At 43.0% G+C, this 18,396-nt stretch overlaps 1 protein-coding gene across 7 annotated transcripts in view; it reads left to right on the plus strand.

Moving 5' to 3' along the window:
• The first annotated feature begins 6,133 nt into the window (after positions 1 to 6,133).
• PPP4R1 (protein phosphatase 4 regulatory subunit 1) overlaps positions 6,134 to 18,396 on the plus strand; it is a 65,126-nt gene continuing 52,863 nt past the window's right edge. For 2 of the 7 annotated variants that reach the window (XM_039706093.1, XM_039706096.1), the window contains exons 1-2: positions 6,134 to 7,793; positions 8,063 to 8,107. In XM_039706093.1, the coding sequence (XP_039562027.1) occupies positions 7,787 to 7,793; positions 8,063 to 8,107 (52 nt within the window). In that variant the 5' untranslated portion in view covers positions 6,134 to 7,786. The other 5 variants (XM_039706094.1, XM_039706097.1, XM_039706095.1 and 2 more) reach the window with 4 other exon arrangements.

Below are 18,396 nucleotides of genomic sequence, written 5' to 3' on the forward strand. Positions count from 1 at the left end.
ATCCCACCCAAATTCCAATACCACTGTGCATACTTTGTCTGTCTTACTTTATGAATCACTCAATAAAACACACCCAGTTTAAGATATTATTGGCAATGCTACAGTGTATGTACATTAAATCTCATTTTAAACAGAAACCTTGGAACCTGGAATGTTTCCAGTGCTTGAATCCAAGAAGAATTTGAAATGCATAATGTAAAGCTTCTTAATATACCTGACACCCTTCAACTGTTCCCACAGTTAAAAAATATGACAGCTTACATTTGTACCTCAACAAGGCACCCAGGAGGTCAAGCCCTATATGATGGTAAAAGAAAAGGAAATAATCATTTTTATATCAAGTAAGCAAAGCTGATTTGAAAATTATTGTAAGAATCAGCCTAGTCAGGAGCTGCTTTAGGGCTGTAATTGCTCTTTCACATCCTAGCTAATTTAATTAAACTAGGAAATTATTTTTGGACTAGACAGGTCTTCAAACTTTTGGTACCTTCTATTACAAACCATCTGGCCCTGTACGTAGTCAGATTTCTTAACTCATACTTTATCACTGTCTTCTTCAGAAGTTATACATGGGGTTTTGTGTGTATTTGTATCCCCTATTGTTCTGTGTACATTTATTTCAGATAAAAAAACTTAATTCTTTGGATTCCCTCCTAGTTCAATAGCTGAAAATTTCAGTGTAGGAATCAGCACATGTCAAGAACCATCACTGAGTTCTTCTCTTTATTTTGGGTAGCTTTTTGGTGGTTGTTTCCTCAGTTATATAATTCTTTCCTCATAGTCTGTAATCCTTTTCTAACATTACAAAAAAGATAAGCATTGAGTCTTTTTGGATATTGTCAGCCTTCATTTTGAGAGCAGCAATAGTTCCAGTTTTAATTAATTCTTCAGTGAAAGGACCTCTGCTATATTTTGCATATATTTGCCTAGTCTCCAAGTGTTGTGCCACAGTCTGTCCGTACCTCTGTCTGGGCTCAGTGCTACATGAAGTGTAATTACACAGTTGCTGATTGAGGTGGACCGGGAGCAGAATGAGCTCACGTCAGGAGACTGAACAAGCACACACATCTGAAGGCTGCCTCCTCCAGAGGTCTAAAATACACGTGTGTAACTGACCCTGAAATTCAGTGCTCTTCCTGCAAGAGCCAGGGTTATCTAAACAAAAGGTTCTTAGGAAGTAACCTCTTGACTTCTCCACCCCTCACATTTTTAAGGACTGACAGGTCCTAGCACTTGCACAGACCAGGATAACAAGCCGTGTCCCACAACAATCCTTCTCCGGACATGCTTCACACTGGCACCTACCTCCCTTCAGATCAGCAAAAAAAGAGCTTGGCTGCCTGCATAGGCATGTACCCAGGCCTCCCTGACTAAATGCATTACACACTTGCTGGCAGAGTAGGGTGCCAAGGAGATTTCCAGCCAGCTCGTATTCATGTGGGTTATGAAAGAGTGCTACTCCTGAGTCCAACCTAAGTCCAGTTAAAATATGACAATGGTCTACAGACAAGGTGCCAGACTACACTTTTGCCAGGATTTCGGTTTTGCTTCTGTTTTATTTTGGAAAAATTCAATGTGAGTATAAGAAAATAAGCAAGAAGGTTCAAAAACTGTCAATGAGAGCAGAATTAAATGTGCTGCATACAGCAGCTTGCTGAGAGGAGCTTGGAATGGAGGAGAGTGGGGAGAGCTGGTGCTGAAGTAAGAAGAGAAAGGATTTTAGGAAGGGACCAGTTGGAGAGATGTGAAACTCATGGAAAAGAAGGTTTGGGAGTAGTAATCATTCAATCCCATTTGTCCCTTTGAGATAGGTTCTGGGATTTTGGTAAGTCATGTCTGGTTCAGAAGAATGCAAGCCATCAGCTTACATGTGCCAATATCTAAGTAGATCTAACAAGATGCAAATTCAAACTCAGTAAACCAGGAAGCAAAGGAGTGAATAAATGCAAATATATTAATCTGAATATTGGGTTAGGTATTTCCAGGCAGGGACTAGTTGGGTGGGGAGGGGAGACTGCGTGGGCTGAGGAAAGGCTGGAGAGCCTGGATGGCCCAAGGGCTAATCTAACAGGGAGGGTCTGGCCTGGCATACAACTGAGCTGGCACAGTAGGAACCATGCATTAAACTGCTACTTGTCATATATCTAATGGCACCAGATAGCAAAAAATACCACAGAAGATTTTTTTGTGTGTGTGTGCATTTTATTTTATGCACTAATTGTCATCTCAGCCCTCAAGCAGTATCAAGTACATCACTTTGCTTCTTTTGTTCTCTGTTTCTTTACCCGTAAGATGACAATAATTTGTTTCCTTTCAAAATGATTTGGAGATCTAGGATGAAAGGTTGGGAGATAAATGTATCTACTACAATGATATCCCAGCTGCACATATTGGTGGTTGCTGGAATTTCTTGAAATAGCCAAAATTCACCCTTTTTTTCCCCTATCAAAGCAAAAAATACCAAAGTAACAAAACAAACACAAACAAACAAATGCTTCCCTCTCCCCCCAAAAAAAAAATTCAACAAATTCCCCCCCCAGGCAATTCAGTGAGGAGAAGATTGAGTTTCTTATTGCTCAGTCTTGTTCCCTTCTGATATGACAGAGAGATAGACACCTCTGAGAACCAGGAAATCCAGAGCTAAGGTAGAGCAGTACAACCTGAACTCTGCATTGTTTGATCAGTGATTCAGTCTTCCTGTAGCACACTTATGCATGACATTGTGGGTCCTGAAGCAGAACATCTCAGAGCTGCAGCACGTTAAGTGCTCTTAAAGGAAAACCTGTGTCCAGGTGAGGGCTACTGAAAGAGGAATCCTGCACATATGCTGCAGTCAAACTCTGAGACCCATCTGCTCGAAACAGCCCCTGATGCAGTAATTCTTTGTGCTCTTTCACCATCAACTTCAGCAGCTGAAGGGTCAGATACAGACAGACTTTCACTTCACTGCTGTTGAGATGACAGACCCCTCTTTCTTTGGTCTTTGGCCAAAGGAGTTGTGGATATCACCACTTGATCATGGTCTGAATTGAAAAATGAGACATCAGGACTTGTCTCCTGACTTTTGCCCACACGGCTGCCATCTCCATGTCACCAGTGCAAGAGATTTACTTGAAAATTAATGCCAAGAGTCACTGGCTGCTCCAGGTGCGCCTTAATTCCACACTGGGATGTACCTCAGGTGGGTATTTCCTAGTTATAAGAGGTTTGAGCGTCACTTGAACTTGCCACAGAGTTTGCTGGTGACCTGGAATGACATGAGGAACCCACAAGGCAAACTTTATATTAACCAGGCTCTTTCTCAGCAAGTTTAGGTGTTAATTTATTCATGGTTGGCATATTGTGTGTTTAAAATCCTTCTGTAAGGCCTTCTCTGAGAGCAGTGGTAGCTGAACTTTAATGCTAAAGTCACCAGGTTTGCCAGTAGTCACCAGCTCAGACTCTTGCCCAGGAAATAGCAAAAATTAAATAAAACTGAGTGATGCACAGTTAAAAACTTTTGCAACCACAAGGAGTACAGATATATAAAAAAACCCAACCCAAAACAAACAAAACTCCACCCCTCTCCAGTATTTTTATTGGAGGGGGAAAAAAGAACAGGAGTAGGTAAGGGAAGAAGAGAAGGAAAAGGGAAAGGAGAAGAAAGGAAACATTTTAGGATGAACACATCTTTTTAGCAGAAATGCTTTACTATATTTTCAAATGCAAATTGACTGTAAATCCCAGACTTCATCCCCTGGGTTTTCATATGTATCCATACATATTAAAGGTATGTGTGCTTCTGTATGTATATGTTTCTTAATCTGTATATTTACTTTTGGGCCAAATTTGGTTAAACACTCCGTAAAGAACAAAGCAATGTTCCAGAAAGCAAAGAGTGAATGGTTGATCCATCAAGGACAACACACGCAGGCAGAAGGAATCCAGGGGGTGGCCAAGAAGACAATGAGTCAGGATTACTCAAGAGGATAAGCAGTTGCCTTGGTGCACAGCAGTCTAACCCTGATCCATTTCTTGATAGGCTTCACAGGAAAAGAGAGTTTTACAGAGGAATCCAAAGGAGGATAGAGAGATGGCTGCAGATATTTATGGGAAGTTCTTCCCACACATGAAGGTAGCCTGGGAGAAATGCAAAGCAAGTTCATATATGGACATTGAAAGCTGACACTATCTGATCAGACCTGCTTCTTCAAGCAAATGAGCAAAAAAAGATAATAATACCTTAGATAATAAATAAAATAACATGGGTGAGTTCCATGTGCAGCAGTGTTTTTGAGCCTGAGGTCCTTAGACCCAGAACAGTTTTAAATGAAAAGATGTCACCAATCAAACTGTAGAATAACTTGTTGCAAGTATGTCTCGGTGGATGTCAGGTATATTGAAAGGATTTATGTAGTAATTTATGTAAATACTACACTTTTACTTTATGGAAATATCTTGCTGATTGCTATGAACTTTTTTGAGATACATCCTGGAGATAACAATGCAGGTGTCTTTTATCATGTGCAAAGGATCTTGTCAAGGAGTCTTCCATTTGTATCCTTCCATCCCTAGGCTGAAGCAGTGGTGTAGTGTGTTTTTTTCCATGAGATAGAGTGTGAGAATGTGAGTCTATCATTCTGCAGTTCTTTACTTCCCGGTGCCTGTAAGGGTACTTAAGGTGACTATGAGAACTCCAGCACAAAATCTGCTAGAATGTTTAGGTAGGTGTTATATTACTTGCTCCTTAACAGGTCTTGTCTAATAAAACAAAGCTGTCATGAAAATTTTCTTCCCTAATGAGTTGTGCTGGTTTGGAACGGCCACTCATGTGCAAGAGTCAGCATCTGTCCTACACTTACAAAGCTCTATCTGCCTTATCCGTGACCAGTGGCAGGGAATCTTATCATCAACTTGAACTTTGGATCAGACCCTGAAGGGCCCTCTGGATTTACTGAGGCCAACAAGTTTAGAACTACCTGGTTACTTATTCATTAAATGGGATTTTTCATTGCGTGTTGGCATTAACCCTTTTTTGTTTGTTTGTTTTAAATAATTTCCCCCCTATCATATCATGAGTGTTGTCACTGTATGAGCCAAAGGTTTTGCCAGAGCTCCTGCTCATGGAGGAAGAGACCTTTCCTGATGGCTCTTAGTGATGGTGCGGATCCAACTGTACCTGAGGAGCAAAGCCTGATGTTCCAGAGGTAACACCAAGCACAAAACCCCCTGCAATTCCTGAACAATTGTAGCACACTGGTCCTTGTTATCTGTGCTATGTAAATACCACATGGTCCTGCCTACAAAGAAAGAACCAACAACCACTGAAGATCACAAGAACATGGGAAGATCCAAAATTAATTTATATGATCTTATGTTCAGTGTGACAGCTTGCAATTGTCATTGCTTTATTCAATAAATTATACATCCTCTCTTTAAACAAATACACATAGAAATTAAAAAAAAATCCTAAATACTCTAGTAATCTATGGCTTGTGAGCATTAGTGCCTTTTCCTAAATGGTTGGAAAAAGGAGTCAGACCCCTTGATCCATTCAGTAAAATGAAGTACATCAAATTTTAGCTGTGAGAGAGATTCTTAGATTCACTTCTAATTAATTCAGTGGGAGCAAAACTGATTGTGGGGAATGATGCAGAGGAGATGTGAGAAAACTTCCTGGAAATAACTTGCAGTAATAAAGATAATAAAATGAGGTCTTGAAGTACATCTAATTTCTATTCTAAGTCTATTGCTATCACATCCAGCATTGCCAGAGATTTGTGATGTCAAATATTTCCCCTGAATCTCGTCTTAAATTACACTGGCAGAGAATAGCATGATTCATACAACTTAGTCATGGTGAATTTACTTGATTTACTCAGATTTTGAGGTTATATATCTGAACAAAATAAATTGTTAGATAATCAGTATCCCGTAGGCCTTAGTGGCTCATCCAAAGATTGAACAGGTGTCAAACAGGACAGAGCTTGTTCTACAGGATTGTAAGGAAAGGGATGTATGGATTTTAAAAGAAGATTTTCATTCACCATGGCAAAGAGAATGAATTACTATGGAGACTTAATCCTTGTACAATTCACCAAATAAAACCAAAAATTATTAAAAAGCAGCTTACAAGACATACTATCAAACACATAGTTAAAAATAGTGCTTATGAAATTGCATCTTTTTTTGCAAGCAAAAAAAAATTCATTTTGCTTTTCTGTGTATTAACAACTTCATCAGTTATTATGGAGGTTTAAAAAGAGACTGTGGAAGACTCAGGTAATATGCCCAGGTAGCACTAGTACCAGTAATGGTCCTTTCCTCTATCAGGTGCCCTGGTTGTCAACGGAATACAGAATTTGTTTCATCCAACACTTGTAATATTCCAATTTACAGTGGAAAAAAATCATTGCAACAGTTGAAAAGAGAACCGTCAGCAGTGACCAAAAGGTGCAGTCAAAAAAGCATTAAACCATGTGCACCTTTGTGTCTATGTACACCTAAGCTGCCTGTTTTTAAAGCAGAAGTCGGAAGGCACAGCGGCACAGTGGGGCAATATCCTGTGTGTTTAAGCCATGGGATCCCAGCTGCAGAAACTTGGCAATTGACATAAGGAGGATGCTTGCGGGCAACACGGTGGTGGTGGTGGCACGGCTGCCTGTCACAGAACCATTAGGGTTGGAAGGGACCTCTGGAGATCATCTGGTCCAAACCCTTGCCAAGGCAAGGTCTCCTAGAGCAGGTGAGGAACACATCCAGGTGGGGTTTGAATGTCTCCAGAGAGGGAGACTCCATGACCTGCCAGGACAGCTTGTTCCACTGCTCTGCCACGCTCAGTTTGAAGTTCTTCCTCATGTAGAGGTGAAACTTCTTGTGTTTTCGTTTATGGCCATTGCTCCTCATCCTGTCACTGGGAACCACCAAAAAGAGTCTGGAACCATCTTCTTACCACCCATCTTTGTGATATTTATATGCATTAATGAGAACCCCCCTCAGTGTTCTCGTTTTTAGACTAAACATTGCCCACCTCCCACAGCCTCTCCTATGAGAGAGGCTCCAGACTCCTAATAATCTTTGTGGCCCTCCACTGAACCCTCTCTAGTAGCTCCTTGTCTTTCCTTACTGAGGAGCCCAGAGCTGGACACAGCACTGCAGATGTGGCCCCACCAGTGCCAAGCCGAGGAGGAGGAGGAGGAGGATCACCTCTCTGGACCTGCTGGCCACACTCTGCTCTCCGGTAGGTCACGGAACCTTCCTCCCCAGGCAACCCCACGGCGTTACGGCGTCTGCAAGCGACCCCACAGTGACCACGGCCAGGAGCACCTTCGGGACCCTTCCTGCAAGTGACCCCGCAAACTTCACGGCAGGGGAAGCTCCGTGGCCTCGCCTCAGCCCGTCGGCGGGCGGCAGGAGGAGCCCGAGCCCCGAGCTGGCGGAGGAGCGTGTAGCACAGGTGAGCGGGCCGGGGCGTACGGCCGAGCCCGGGCGGCTCCGGCCGTGAGTCAGAGCGCGGCGAGGGGAGGCGCGGCCGCCTGAGCGAGCGAGCAGCGAGCGAGCGAGAGCGGCTCCGCCGGGCGGAGGCGGGGGCAGCGTGTCCGGCCCAGACCCCTCCTCCCGCCTTCCTCTGCCCGCTCCCTCCTCCCTCCCTCCCTCCCTCCCTGCGCGGCTCTCCCGGGGACGCGGAGAGGCGCCGCCGGGCCCGGGGCCTGGACCGCACGGGTGCCCGCCCTCTCCCACCGCCGCTCCCACCGCCCGGCCGCGGGCTGGATGTAGCCGGGCGCCCCGCGGGGGCTGCAGCAGCAAGATGGCGGGTAGGCATCGCCCCCCTCCCCCTTCCCGCACACGCCGCCTCCCCGGCGAGGCGCCAGCCCTCCCTCCTCTATCCCCCCTCCTTCTCCTCTCCCCCGCCCCGGCTTTGGGAGCGCTGCCCGCCGCTGTCCGGGCTCGGAACGCAGGGGCTGCGGGGCGGGTCGCGTCGGGGGGGCGCAGCCCGCGGGCGGGGCAGGGTCACGCGTGGCACGGAGGGTCGGCGGGCGCAGTGGCACATGGTGCGTGTGTGTGTGTGTCTCCCCCACCGCAGATCTGTCGCTGCTCCAGGAGGACCTGCAGGAGGAGATCGACGGATGTGAGTGGGGACGGGGGGGGAGCGGCGGGGCGGCTTTCGGGCGAGGAAGTGGCTTCCGCGGGGGAGCGCCCAGGGTGCATTGTGGGAGGCGGCGGGGAGGAGGAGGAGGAGGAGGAAGCAGCAGCCATGGCCATGCTCCGCGCTTCCCGGTGTCCATGACCCGGTCCCGGTCGCGCGTGGGGCTGCGCCGGGCGGTCCCGCGGGGTGCGTTGGGCGGGGCGGGGGCGCCGTTAGCGGCCGCCCGGAGGGAGCGAGGGAGGGGGAACGAGGGATGGAAGCAGGGGAGGCTCTGCCTGCGGGGCGGCGTCCCCTCATGGCCCGGGCACTGCAGGGCGCCGGCGGGGAGGAGCAGGAGGAGGCTAAGGCTGCTGCATCTGCAGCAGCGTGTGGGTTGCTCGTTCCTTTTATAGCTCTGTGTTTTGTATATGTCTATTTTTTTTGTTGTGTCCCCCATGCTTCCCCCTCTCCACCCCTCCCCCTCAGGCTTCCTCTTCCTTGTGAGGGGTCTGGAGCACATGTCCTGTGAGGAGCGGCCGTGGGAGCCGGGGGTGCTCAGGCTGGAGAAAAGAGGCTCAAGCAGGGACCGAAGTGCTCTGCACAGCTCCTGAGCGGGGGCTGTGCCCGGGTGGGGGTCGGTCTCTTCTCCCAGGCAGCCAGCGACGGGAGAGAGGCCATGGCCTCAGGCTGCACCTGAGGGAGGTGCTCGGGGGAGGCTCAGGCTGGACACCAGCAGGGATTTGTTATCAGAAAGGGTGCCAAGATTTTGGAATTGACTGGCCAGGAGGCCGTGGAGTCTCTGTCCCCGAAAGCGGACGTGGCACTCAGTGGCATGGTCCAGTTGACAGGGTGGCGTTTGGTCACAGGTTGGAGAGACGATCTTAAAAGTCTTTCCACACCTGATTCTGTGAGTCCTGACCCCGCTGGAGAGGTCTGTGGAGAAGAGTTAATGTCAGGGTGCAAAGTCACAGAATTGTGTCTGGGGCTGTGCAAAATTGGTACTAACTCGGGGCTGAGAAGCCTTAGCATGGCAGACTGAGATGCTGCTCAGGTGAGAAGGTGCCTGTTGATCGTGTCAGTACTGAGGGAGCTTCTTGGAAGCAGAGGAGGATGAATTTTGGGTGGAAAGTGAAAATGGAAGTAGAGGCAGGCGCCTGCCAGAGCCCCTGGTTGCTGCCTGAAGGTGTTGTGTGTGCTGTGCAGTCTGCAGGACATCCTCTCACCAGGGCTGGAGCACAGGAAAAAAAAAACCTTGTGTTTTGTGGCTTACATTTTTAGAGGAGAGCTATTTAAACTTTTTGGGATTTAACTGATACATCTTCTTTTTCACTTTTGTCAGCTGACATTTAGAAGGCTCCTATTGTGCTTTGCTGGCACAAAGAGGGAGCCTTTCCTTCAGGCTTTTTTTTTTTTTAATTCAGTGTGATAAGTCGCTGTTTGAAAACTCTCTGTGATTACAGAGGACTTTTTCAGAAGGGGCACACTTAACAAAAATATAAAGTGTATTCTTAAGTTTCCACTTAGATTATGTTTTTAGTTGACTGTAAGACAGGAATTGAAATTATCTGTAGTCATTGGAGGGGTGACAGAAGCTGAGGTTCCTGGTACTGGTCTTACTGTTATGGTCTTCAAAAATGGAAAAAAAATGCTGGGATATATGACTCAGTCCAGATGAGAGCATCCTGAAGGCAGAAACCATAGAAATATAAAGATTTGAAACCTCATTAAAAATTACTGAGGTTTTGATGGAAGTAGATAAAAGCAAATGTCTCAAACTTATGCATGATATTTTTGGAGGAAAAAACCAGGACTCTCTATGAATCAATATGTGCAATTTGGGTGTAGTTCAGTCACACAGTGGCTTTTATGGTTCTAAATTTGACATGTTTTTGTTCTTGGGTGGTGTCTGTGTGCCAAAGAAAAATAATACAGATCAAGGAGACTGTACATACCTAGTCTAAAGTACTGTTTCTTGTGCAGTATTATTTGAAATAGCTGTGTTTTGTACCCATATATGACATGTTTTACACAATTGTGGAAGTGTTTCCAGTTGGTTGGTTGCACATATGAAAGAGACAATTAAAAAAATAAGACACAGAGTTGCAACTCCTGCCTGAACCCCACCCTACACTATCCCTCTGCTGTAAATATTTCAAATGTTTGCAGCTCTTTCAAGTAGCAGAGTTAGACACTGGTTTAGAGGTGTATTGCTGGAGTAGTAGAATGCAATAGTGATAAAACTGGAAGTGCTGGCAGCTTTTGTGTCTGTGTGATTCTGCCAGCTGCATTCTTGCTAAAAGTTGCTAAGCTATACTTAAATAAGAGAGAAATAGTTGCAAGCATACCTGTAGTCCTGGTTGTATAATTTAGGAGGAGGAATCAGATGAATGTAAAATAGTCTGATTAATTGACTGGCTATTTTGAAAAGTGAACTATGTTTTCAGTAAATTTTTGGGCTTTTAACTGATCTGATATCAAGCAATAGCAAGATGTCTGTGAAGGGTGTGCTGGAGAAGTCAGGAGTGTTTAAGACTGGATGTGCGTGTCAAGGTCGGGTTTGGACATCTGAAGCTGAGTCTCTGATTGTGCATATGGCTCAGGACATTTCACTAGATTGGGTATTCATCTGTAGCTCATCAGTGAGCCTAGGTTTGAGTCTGAATCATGAAAATTTGTTGTTGTTGTATTGTTTTGTTTATTTCCCTTTGGTAATGAGAATTTCCAGTGTTTCCTCCTAAAGAAGGAATCATTAAGGTGACTTAAGAGCTACCTTTTGTTGGTCATGTTCTAAAGCAATAGGAGAAATTCCTGGAGCTGAGCAAACAACCCTGCACAGTTCCTGCTGAAAGTAATGAACCAAATATCTGTGCATCTATTAGATAGGCAGAGTGAAGAACAGCTGTTTTATGATCTTTGTCTTTTAAGGTTTCTGGACTCAAGTGTTTTACTGGAAAGTTGGAGTTTAATCAACAACTTGTACAACTGTACAATTTGTTCTTCTCCTCATTCATTATGCCAACTTGTTGGAAGCTAATTAACCTGAAATATAGAACAGTAAAATATTATCTCTTTGGAGTACTGTTTTAGTAGCTGCTTGTGAAACAAAGTTTACCTTTTCTCTGAAGAAAACTTGATAAATATTTAGGTTAATGAAACATTCTTAGATTTCAACAGGGAGCAGTAAATCTGCAGTTGGAGTAGTATATCAAAATATATGCCGTGGAAGGCATCTATTAAAAAAAAAAAACCAGCCTTCCCTTTGTTGATTTGTTTAAGAGGTCAGAGATTAAACAAGAGCTGTTCTAAGAAAGGCTTTCAGAGAGTGGTTGATAAACCAGCTGGATTGACTTTTAAATAATTAATTTCAGCTTTGGTTTGCATTTCTATTTTGAAAGCTTGGGATTATTTTTCTGCTCTTGGTTGCTTGGTAACCACTGGAAAGCTCTGATTTTTTTTTTCCTTGAGGTGAATGCATACTTTACACCTGGTACATTAAACAGATGATTGCTTGAAGTAGTTACATAGCTTGCAAGTGAAATGGCATTTCAGTATTTTGATTTTAGCTGATATTTCACTTCTGTAGATACAGCTCCTGATGTCAAGCCTGCAATAATGATTGAAAAAATTCTGGTTCTTCCAGAATTCTTTAGGCACTGGCTTTTCCTTGTTTGCTTGTTTGAAGTAAAAGGAAAAATAACTCAAAACCAAGACAGTGAGTATACCCTGGCTGAACGTACAGAAGGCTAGAAAAGAAAAATTAATTCCTAGATGTGTGTTCTTATCGTGAAAGACAACTTAATTGACTCTAACCCCCCCACATAAGGAACATACAATTGTATTTCATTTATGTGAAGATAAAACTAAGCAGAATCCTTGTGTGATATCATCCATTAAAGGAAAAAAAGAATAAAGGCACCTCACTCTACAGACAAGCAAGTGAAAATTAAAAAAATCAAAGTGGAAGCCTGAAGAAGAATCTCCATCCCACTACTTGGATTGTTGATTTCCTTGCTCTTCTGTCTGAAATCTTGCACAATATACAAAAAGCCAGGGAAAATTTGGCTTTTATTCATTCGTGCCTACAAAATCAAAACAGAGTAGTATAACTGTCTAAGATAAGTACAGAAAAGAAAAGAAAACAGGCAGCAAAAATGGTTGAAAAGCAAACGTGGGCTTGTGGAAAATGAAGTGTTCTTTATGAGTCTTGCCAGACAGTTTGTGCTCCCCCCTCCCCTGGCTGTTTCTGAAGGCTGAGCTGATCAGTCCAGATAGATGAAATGAGACGTACCATGATGCTGACGTCTTTCAGTCTGACCACTGATGTGTGCAGGATGTGTGCTCTAAAAAACAGAGCCATCTGCAATTAGAATTCACATTTGGGAAGGGGATAGCTGTATTCAACTTGTTATTTTAATTGTGATTTCAATCAGGAGACAAAAGAAATTTTGGGCTGATGACTGGTTTTAATACTGTTTTACATTTGTTTATGGAAAAAGTCTTTGTTAGTGATAGCTGATAGCTGCATTTGCATGCAATGTCAGGACTTCTGGTAGTTGCAAGTATACATGCATGCTTTGGTGGTTATGTAGCTTACTCAGATTGTGAAACTTTACCTTTTGTCATGCTGACCATGTTGTGTTTCCTCTTTCTGTACACTTAGTTTCCAGATGTTTTAACTATAAATGCAGGAAATGGAGTTTTAATATCTACACATTGTTTAAGACAGTTCTAGTTTAGAACTGTTAAATGGGTTTATGTATATATATATATATATACATTCTTATGTGTAAACTTCTTTTCTATAGCACTTACTGCTTTATTTCTTTAGCAGTAAGGTAGTTTTTGCAATTGGCAAATCTAATGGTACTGTGGATGAAACAGTTCTAAAAACTAAAATCAGAGTAGTGATGATCCAGCATAGCTCTATTTTTATTATTGAGTTCTTTTCCATTGATTAAAAAGGGAGGACAGGTCTTCCTAGCCTTTTCTCCCAGCAGGCTTCTCAGTGAGTGAAACACTTTTTTAGCTGAGCTGAGGAAAATTCTCTTTGTGCATCTGCAGATGTCAAAAGCTGTTTTATCATTGATGCTATGTTCTTTTTCCAGGTGATGAGCAAATCATCTGGCATTAGCAGTGAGCTTGTGTTGGTTGAATGCTTTTAATTAAATTATTCTCTTAGACTTTGGGTAGGGCACAAGTCTCTTTCCAAATGGAAGCTAATAAAAAAATACATTTTAAAACTATATTTTAAGTTTTAAAAATGTTGGGTTTTTTCTTTGTTGTTGTTTTGTTTTTATAAAATCAGTCTGTATTTCCCTGTGGTGTCAAATCACAGTCACAGCTTGATGCTGTGTTGTAGTTTTTATTCTCTGGCAGTGAATTATGCTGGCATAACATGCATTCAGTATATTAAAATTCACCTTCCCTTTCCCACAGCTGTACATAGTAATATCAGAAGCTTTTGCACTGTGGTTTCTTTGTTCCTTCACCATAGAATAAGAATTAGCAGATTTTGTTATGCTGGTAGTTGTTTTGTATAGGCTGCACATTGTGTCACTCTTAGACTTAATTCCAGCTTTGAGTACAGCTAAATTTCCAACATGAGGTTCAGATGCCCTGTTGCAGTACTGACCTTTTGGTCCCATCACATTCTGAGCTCTGGTGAAAGAGTGCTGAGATAGTTTGAGTTACTGGATTGGCATTTAAGCATTGCAAAAAAGTAATAACAGAAATTAATGGCAGACTTTCTGTACTGATTGGAATCAGTTCTCTGGTGTGACTGAGATTCTGCTCCTTTGGGAATCCAATAACCGTTCCTTAATGCTAATGAAGCACACTTGTTAAGTCCATTGTTTTCCCTAGAGATCAGGGTTTAATTCTCCCAACACTTGGGTTCATTTCTTTGTCTTTTATTGTGGTGATTGACCCTCATAGAAACTGGGAGACTCAGGTGGATGGCAGTGTCCCCATGGAATTCTGGTTTTAGTGGTCTCAGGTGGGTAATGGTTAGTCTCTCTTTCTCCAGCAACCACTTAGGATCCTAGAGAAAAGAAGATGATGTGAGGAAAGGATTGTGCTTGATTTGGTGTAGGCTAATGAACCTTTCTCATGCAGCTGCACATTTTTTCTTCATTACACCTAGTAGAGGTTTGAAAAAGAAGTAATTTTCTAGGCTTTCAGCTTTCTGAGGCCACTAGCATCACTTCTGATGTGGGAATGTGCTTTTCACCAGCCAGCTTTTATTATTCCATCTCTGGCAGGGATCCTCAGTTAAGGTTGCCAGGTTTTTTTTTATTTTTTTTTCTTATGATTTATCTTCCAGGGCTTTGGATATTCTCCTCCTTCTCCCTTTCTCTCCCACTTGCAGCTAAAAAACAGAGGGAGTGAAAGAGTCATGAAGGAGCTGGAAATGTTCAAAATCCTGGGCTTAAGGTAGTGAAGCCTTGGTGCTTGCAGTTATTTCTGACTGCTGACCTATTGTGGAGCTGGCAGACTGCAGTGTGTCAAAGCTGAAATGCTTTTCTTTCCTGTGTGTGCCTTTTGCTGCTAAGACTTTCCCTCTGTGTGGGCAGGAGGTTTTCATTGCAAGAGTTATACCATGAGCAGAACTGGATGAAAGGATAGCTTCTGCTTTGAGAGCTGCAGGAGCAGTTCCCTCTTTGGAAGAGCGAGGCAGGGACAGCTGCCCCTAAAGGTTCCCAGAATATCAGTGCTCTCTGTCTCTGTCTTTAGAAGGTACAGTATAAGAGAAATGAATGTGGCTGTTCCTTGGTTTGAGAGGGATGGTGCATTTCTTTCTGGCAGTAGGGTGTTTAAAGAGTGTCAGAATATGTTTGTGAAGGGTGTTTGTTTGCAACAGCAGAACAACTGCACTGATGGTTGAGACCACTGGTTTGGTGGGTTTTTCTTACTGCTTTCAAGGTAAAGAAAATAGAGAGGGAAATAGTAGCATAAGTATGCATTATTCTCTGTACAGTTTTTGGAAAAGCTAAATAGATTAAGGTATAAAATGGACGTGGTATATGAGTGATGTTGCAGGCTGTTGAAACATTTTTCTCTGATAAACAAATCCGCTTAGGGAATATTTTTTGTGTTGTTGCCATAGTGCCTGAACAGTTCCCAAATATTTGAATGGAAGAGAGGACTACCTTTTCCTTCCTCTAGCCTACAGGAGGAACAGCTTGATTAGTCTGTAGGGATGGGTTCTTGTGCAAGTAATGTAAACATTAAATTGCATTGAAATGAACACCCCAACCATGTTCATACTTTTTTTCAAAGAGTGAATCCACTGTGTTCTGTCCTGCTCAACCTTCTCCCATAGACCAGTTTTAGACTTTAGACTGAGCACAGAGAGAGCCCATCTAGAGTTGTGAAAGCTGTCAAACAATGTCTCAAGACCATTGTCTGGGACTTAAGCAGAGAGAGGAAAAGTGCAGTTAGGAAGTTGAAAGGGATTTATGTTGCAAAGCCATGTTTTATAGCATATGGATGTACTGGTTGTAGAGGTTGCTCTCTCTGCAGAGTTTAGCCCAAGTAAGTGTATTTTAGTTATTGTGATGATGCTGTCAAAGTCCCTGCACAGTGGAACAACACATCGTAACTCATGGTGTCACATTAAGCACTGCTAAGCTTGCACAAGTCTTTGGAGTGTTTGAGCTTTAGCTGCTTGCTTCATGTCTCTCTTCCTTCTCCTTAGTCCAGTGTTAAGGCACATAGAGTTTGAACTTGGTGGTTTTGTGTGTACCAGATACCCAGTTGTGTGGCAGAATTTGAACATGGCCCCAAGCACAGTGGATGAATGTGTCCTATTGTGGTAGGACCAGAGAGAACATGTTGGTTGAAGATGGAAGTAGGATTTTCCTCCCAGTGGTACAAAATTCTCGGTCAGTCATAAGGTCAGTTAAAAATCCCATGAACAGCAGTGCTCTGCAGAGAGAAAAGGGATACCTTTTATTGACAGTAACGACCTTGTAGAGGAGAAAAAACTACCTTAGAGGAGCTTCCTACTTGCAGTAGCTGGCTTTTGCTTCACTCCAACCTCATCCCACAATTCTTAAGTGCATGCAGTTGTTTGGAAGGGGTAGAAGACAGGAACTTGGATCGCAGGGAACTTGAGTGCCTTGGTGATGGGCGTGACATGCTCCCTACAGGAATTAGCAGACAGAATATAAACTGTTGATTGTTTTAACTGGTAGCTTGGATGTCCTTCTCTTTGTTTCAGTTTCCTCTGGAGCAGCTTTTGTTGCAGGTCAAACTGTTAATCGGTAGAAGCTGCATTCAGCTGTTGTGCAAATAAATGACTAGTGAGCAATATGAGACAGAACTATTCCTTTTTTTTTCAGAGCAAATCAGGATTTTCAATGCTGCTTGCGTATGCCTGAAAGAAGCAAACTTGTGTGTAGCTCCACCTCTTCTCCTTGCTAAAAAAAATTTGTGCTGCTCCTTGTTTTCTCTTGGTGCAAAATGCAGCTCCTGTGGCAGCTTGATAGCTATCTTTTTGTGAAGGCCTTTGCTAAATAAAACTTTTCTCATGGCTTGTTACATTTGGGCAACTGGGTCTTTGAAATTTGCTGTGCCATGCTTGCATCAGTTTTGTGTAAAAGCAGCTGCTGATTTTTTGATTCCTGTGTCTTTCATCTGCTAAGTGTTCCCTGTCCCTAGCCCTCCAAACTTGTACTGAAACTTTATTTTAAAGAGTTTGCTGTGTCTGTGCTTCTAGCTGTTAGTAAGCTCTGCTATCAAAGTGCTGCATAGGGGCTAATGTGGTAATTGCATCAGAGCTGCTTTGCATTTCCACCTTTCTTATCTTCTTCCTTGCTCCTTCCTCTCTACTCCTTCTGCCCAACCCCCAAACCCAGTCCTGCCAAACTTGGAGTTCAGACAACAAAGTCTGTGCATACAGGTGTGGTAACTTGACATTCATAAGAGGCTTAATTCTGATAGTGCTCCATGGTTTGACGGGCCAGTTTAGCGGAGAAACACAGGAGGAGAAGGGTGGTTCTTGTTTCTGCTAATATGGTAGGTGGGCTGCAATCTAACATTATCACTTGCCGTGGTGACTTTTGCCGAGTAGAATCACACATCTTGTGGCTTCTCAGTTGCATTTTCAGTCTCAGACTACAGCAGGAGGAAAAGAGAGAAAGTAGGTTTTAAGTGTCTCATGGAAAAACCAGCTTTCTGATGGTGGATTCTGTGATGACCAGTGAATGATGCCTGGATGGGGCAGGCAGGGTGGTAGAATTCAAGCATGACAAGCACATTTTGTAAAATTTGTGTGATTGCCATTGCAATAGCTGTAGGTTAATGTTACTGAAGCAGTGCAGTAAATATGTGGTAGCAGATTAATCTGAAATAATGTCACTGGAGCTTTCATCTGTGTTGTCACCACAGAAAATAGCTGGGGCATTGTGCAGTAGGAAAGGGTTAAGAGTAGTGAGTTCAGCTGTGAGCAAATGCAGATACTTAAGCATCAGTACTGGTGCTGAGGTGAATTTCTCTTTGCAGCACATCAGATGCAGTGCTGTTTCTTACAGAAAGTTACATAGAAATGAATGTGTTTACAATATTGAAGGGCTGAGAATACTACTTGTGTTCCCTGAAAGTCTGAACCTAAGGTAGGTTTATTCTCTTTAGCATGAAGGGCAGTAATTTAAAACAAAACCTTCTGCTGTTATTTTGTGGTCATGATATCATATGTCTGGGCTCATAAGATTACAATTCTTGCTTTACAGTTACGCAGAAAAATTACTTGCCTGAACAGCAGAACAGAACTCAGTTCTTTCTGCATATAAGTGCTGTGTTATCCTGAATATCCATGTGATAACAATTGATGTAGGGTGTAATAAGTAGCTTATACTAAAATTGAATAAAAATTTGTCCGTTTTAGTAGATATATCTGCCACATAGTTTTTGCAATAGATCTTGAGAACTCTTTGGGGATGCAGAAAATAAAATGAGAGAACTGTTAATGTTAGCTGGAAATATTGAATCCTTAAAGTTGTTTGTTGTTCAGCTTTCAGAATTGAGAGTTGCTTATTTTTTTAAAATAGACTTCTTCTCACTGAGTTTCTGTGCCAAAACAAAGAAGAATGTTTCTGCCGTGAGGCTCATAGGAAATACAGAAGAACAAGAAGAATACATATAGGCCTCGTTACTGAACAGTCTATGGCAGAGAATTGTTCCTGCATTATTAAGAAAAAACAGTAGTTATGTTTTTCAAATGTGATTCTGTGCACCTCTCTGTAAAATATTCAGTATGAGAGACCTTTGTGAAAGATCCTGTGAGGGTGAGA

The sequence above is a fragment of the Passer montanus genome, unplaced genomic scaffold (genome assembly GCF_014805655.1).
Source record: "Passer montanus isolate IOZ18808 unplaced genomic scaffold, ASM1480565v1 scaffold19, whole genome shotgun sequence".
Taxonomy (NCBI): domain Eukaryota; kingdom Metazoa; phylum Chordata; class Aves; order Passeriformes; family Passeridae; genus Passer; species Passer montanus.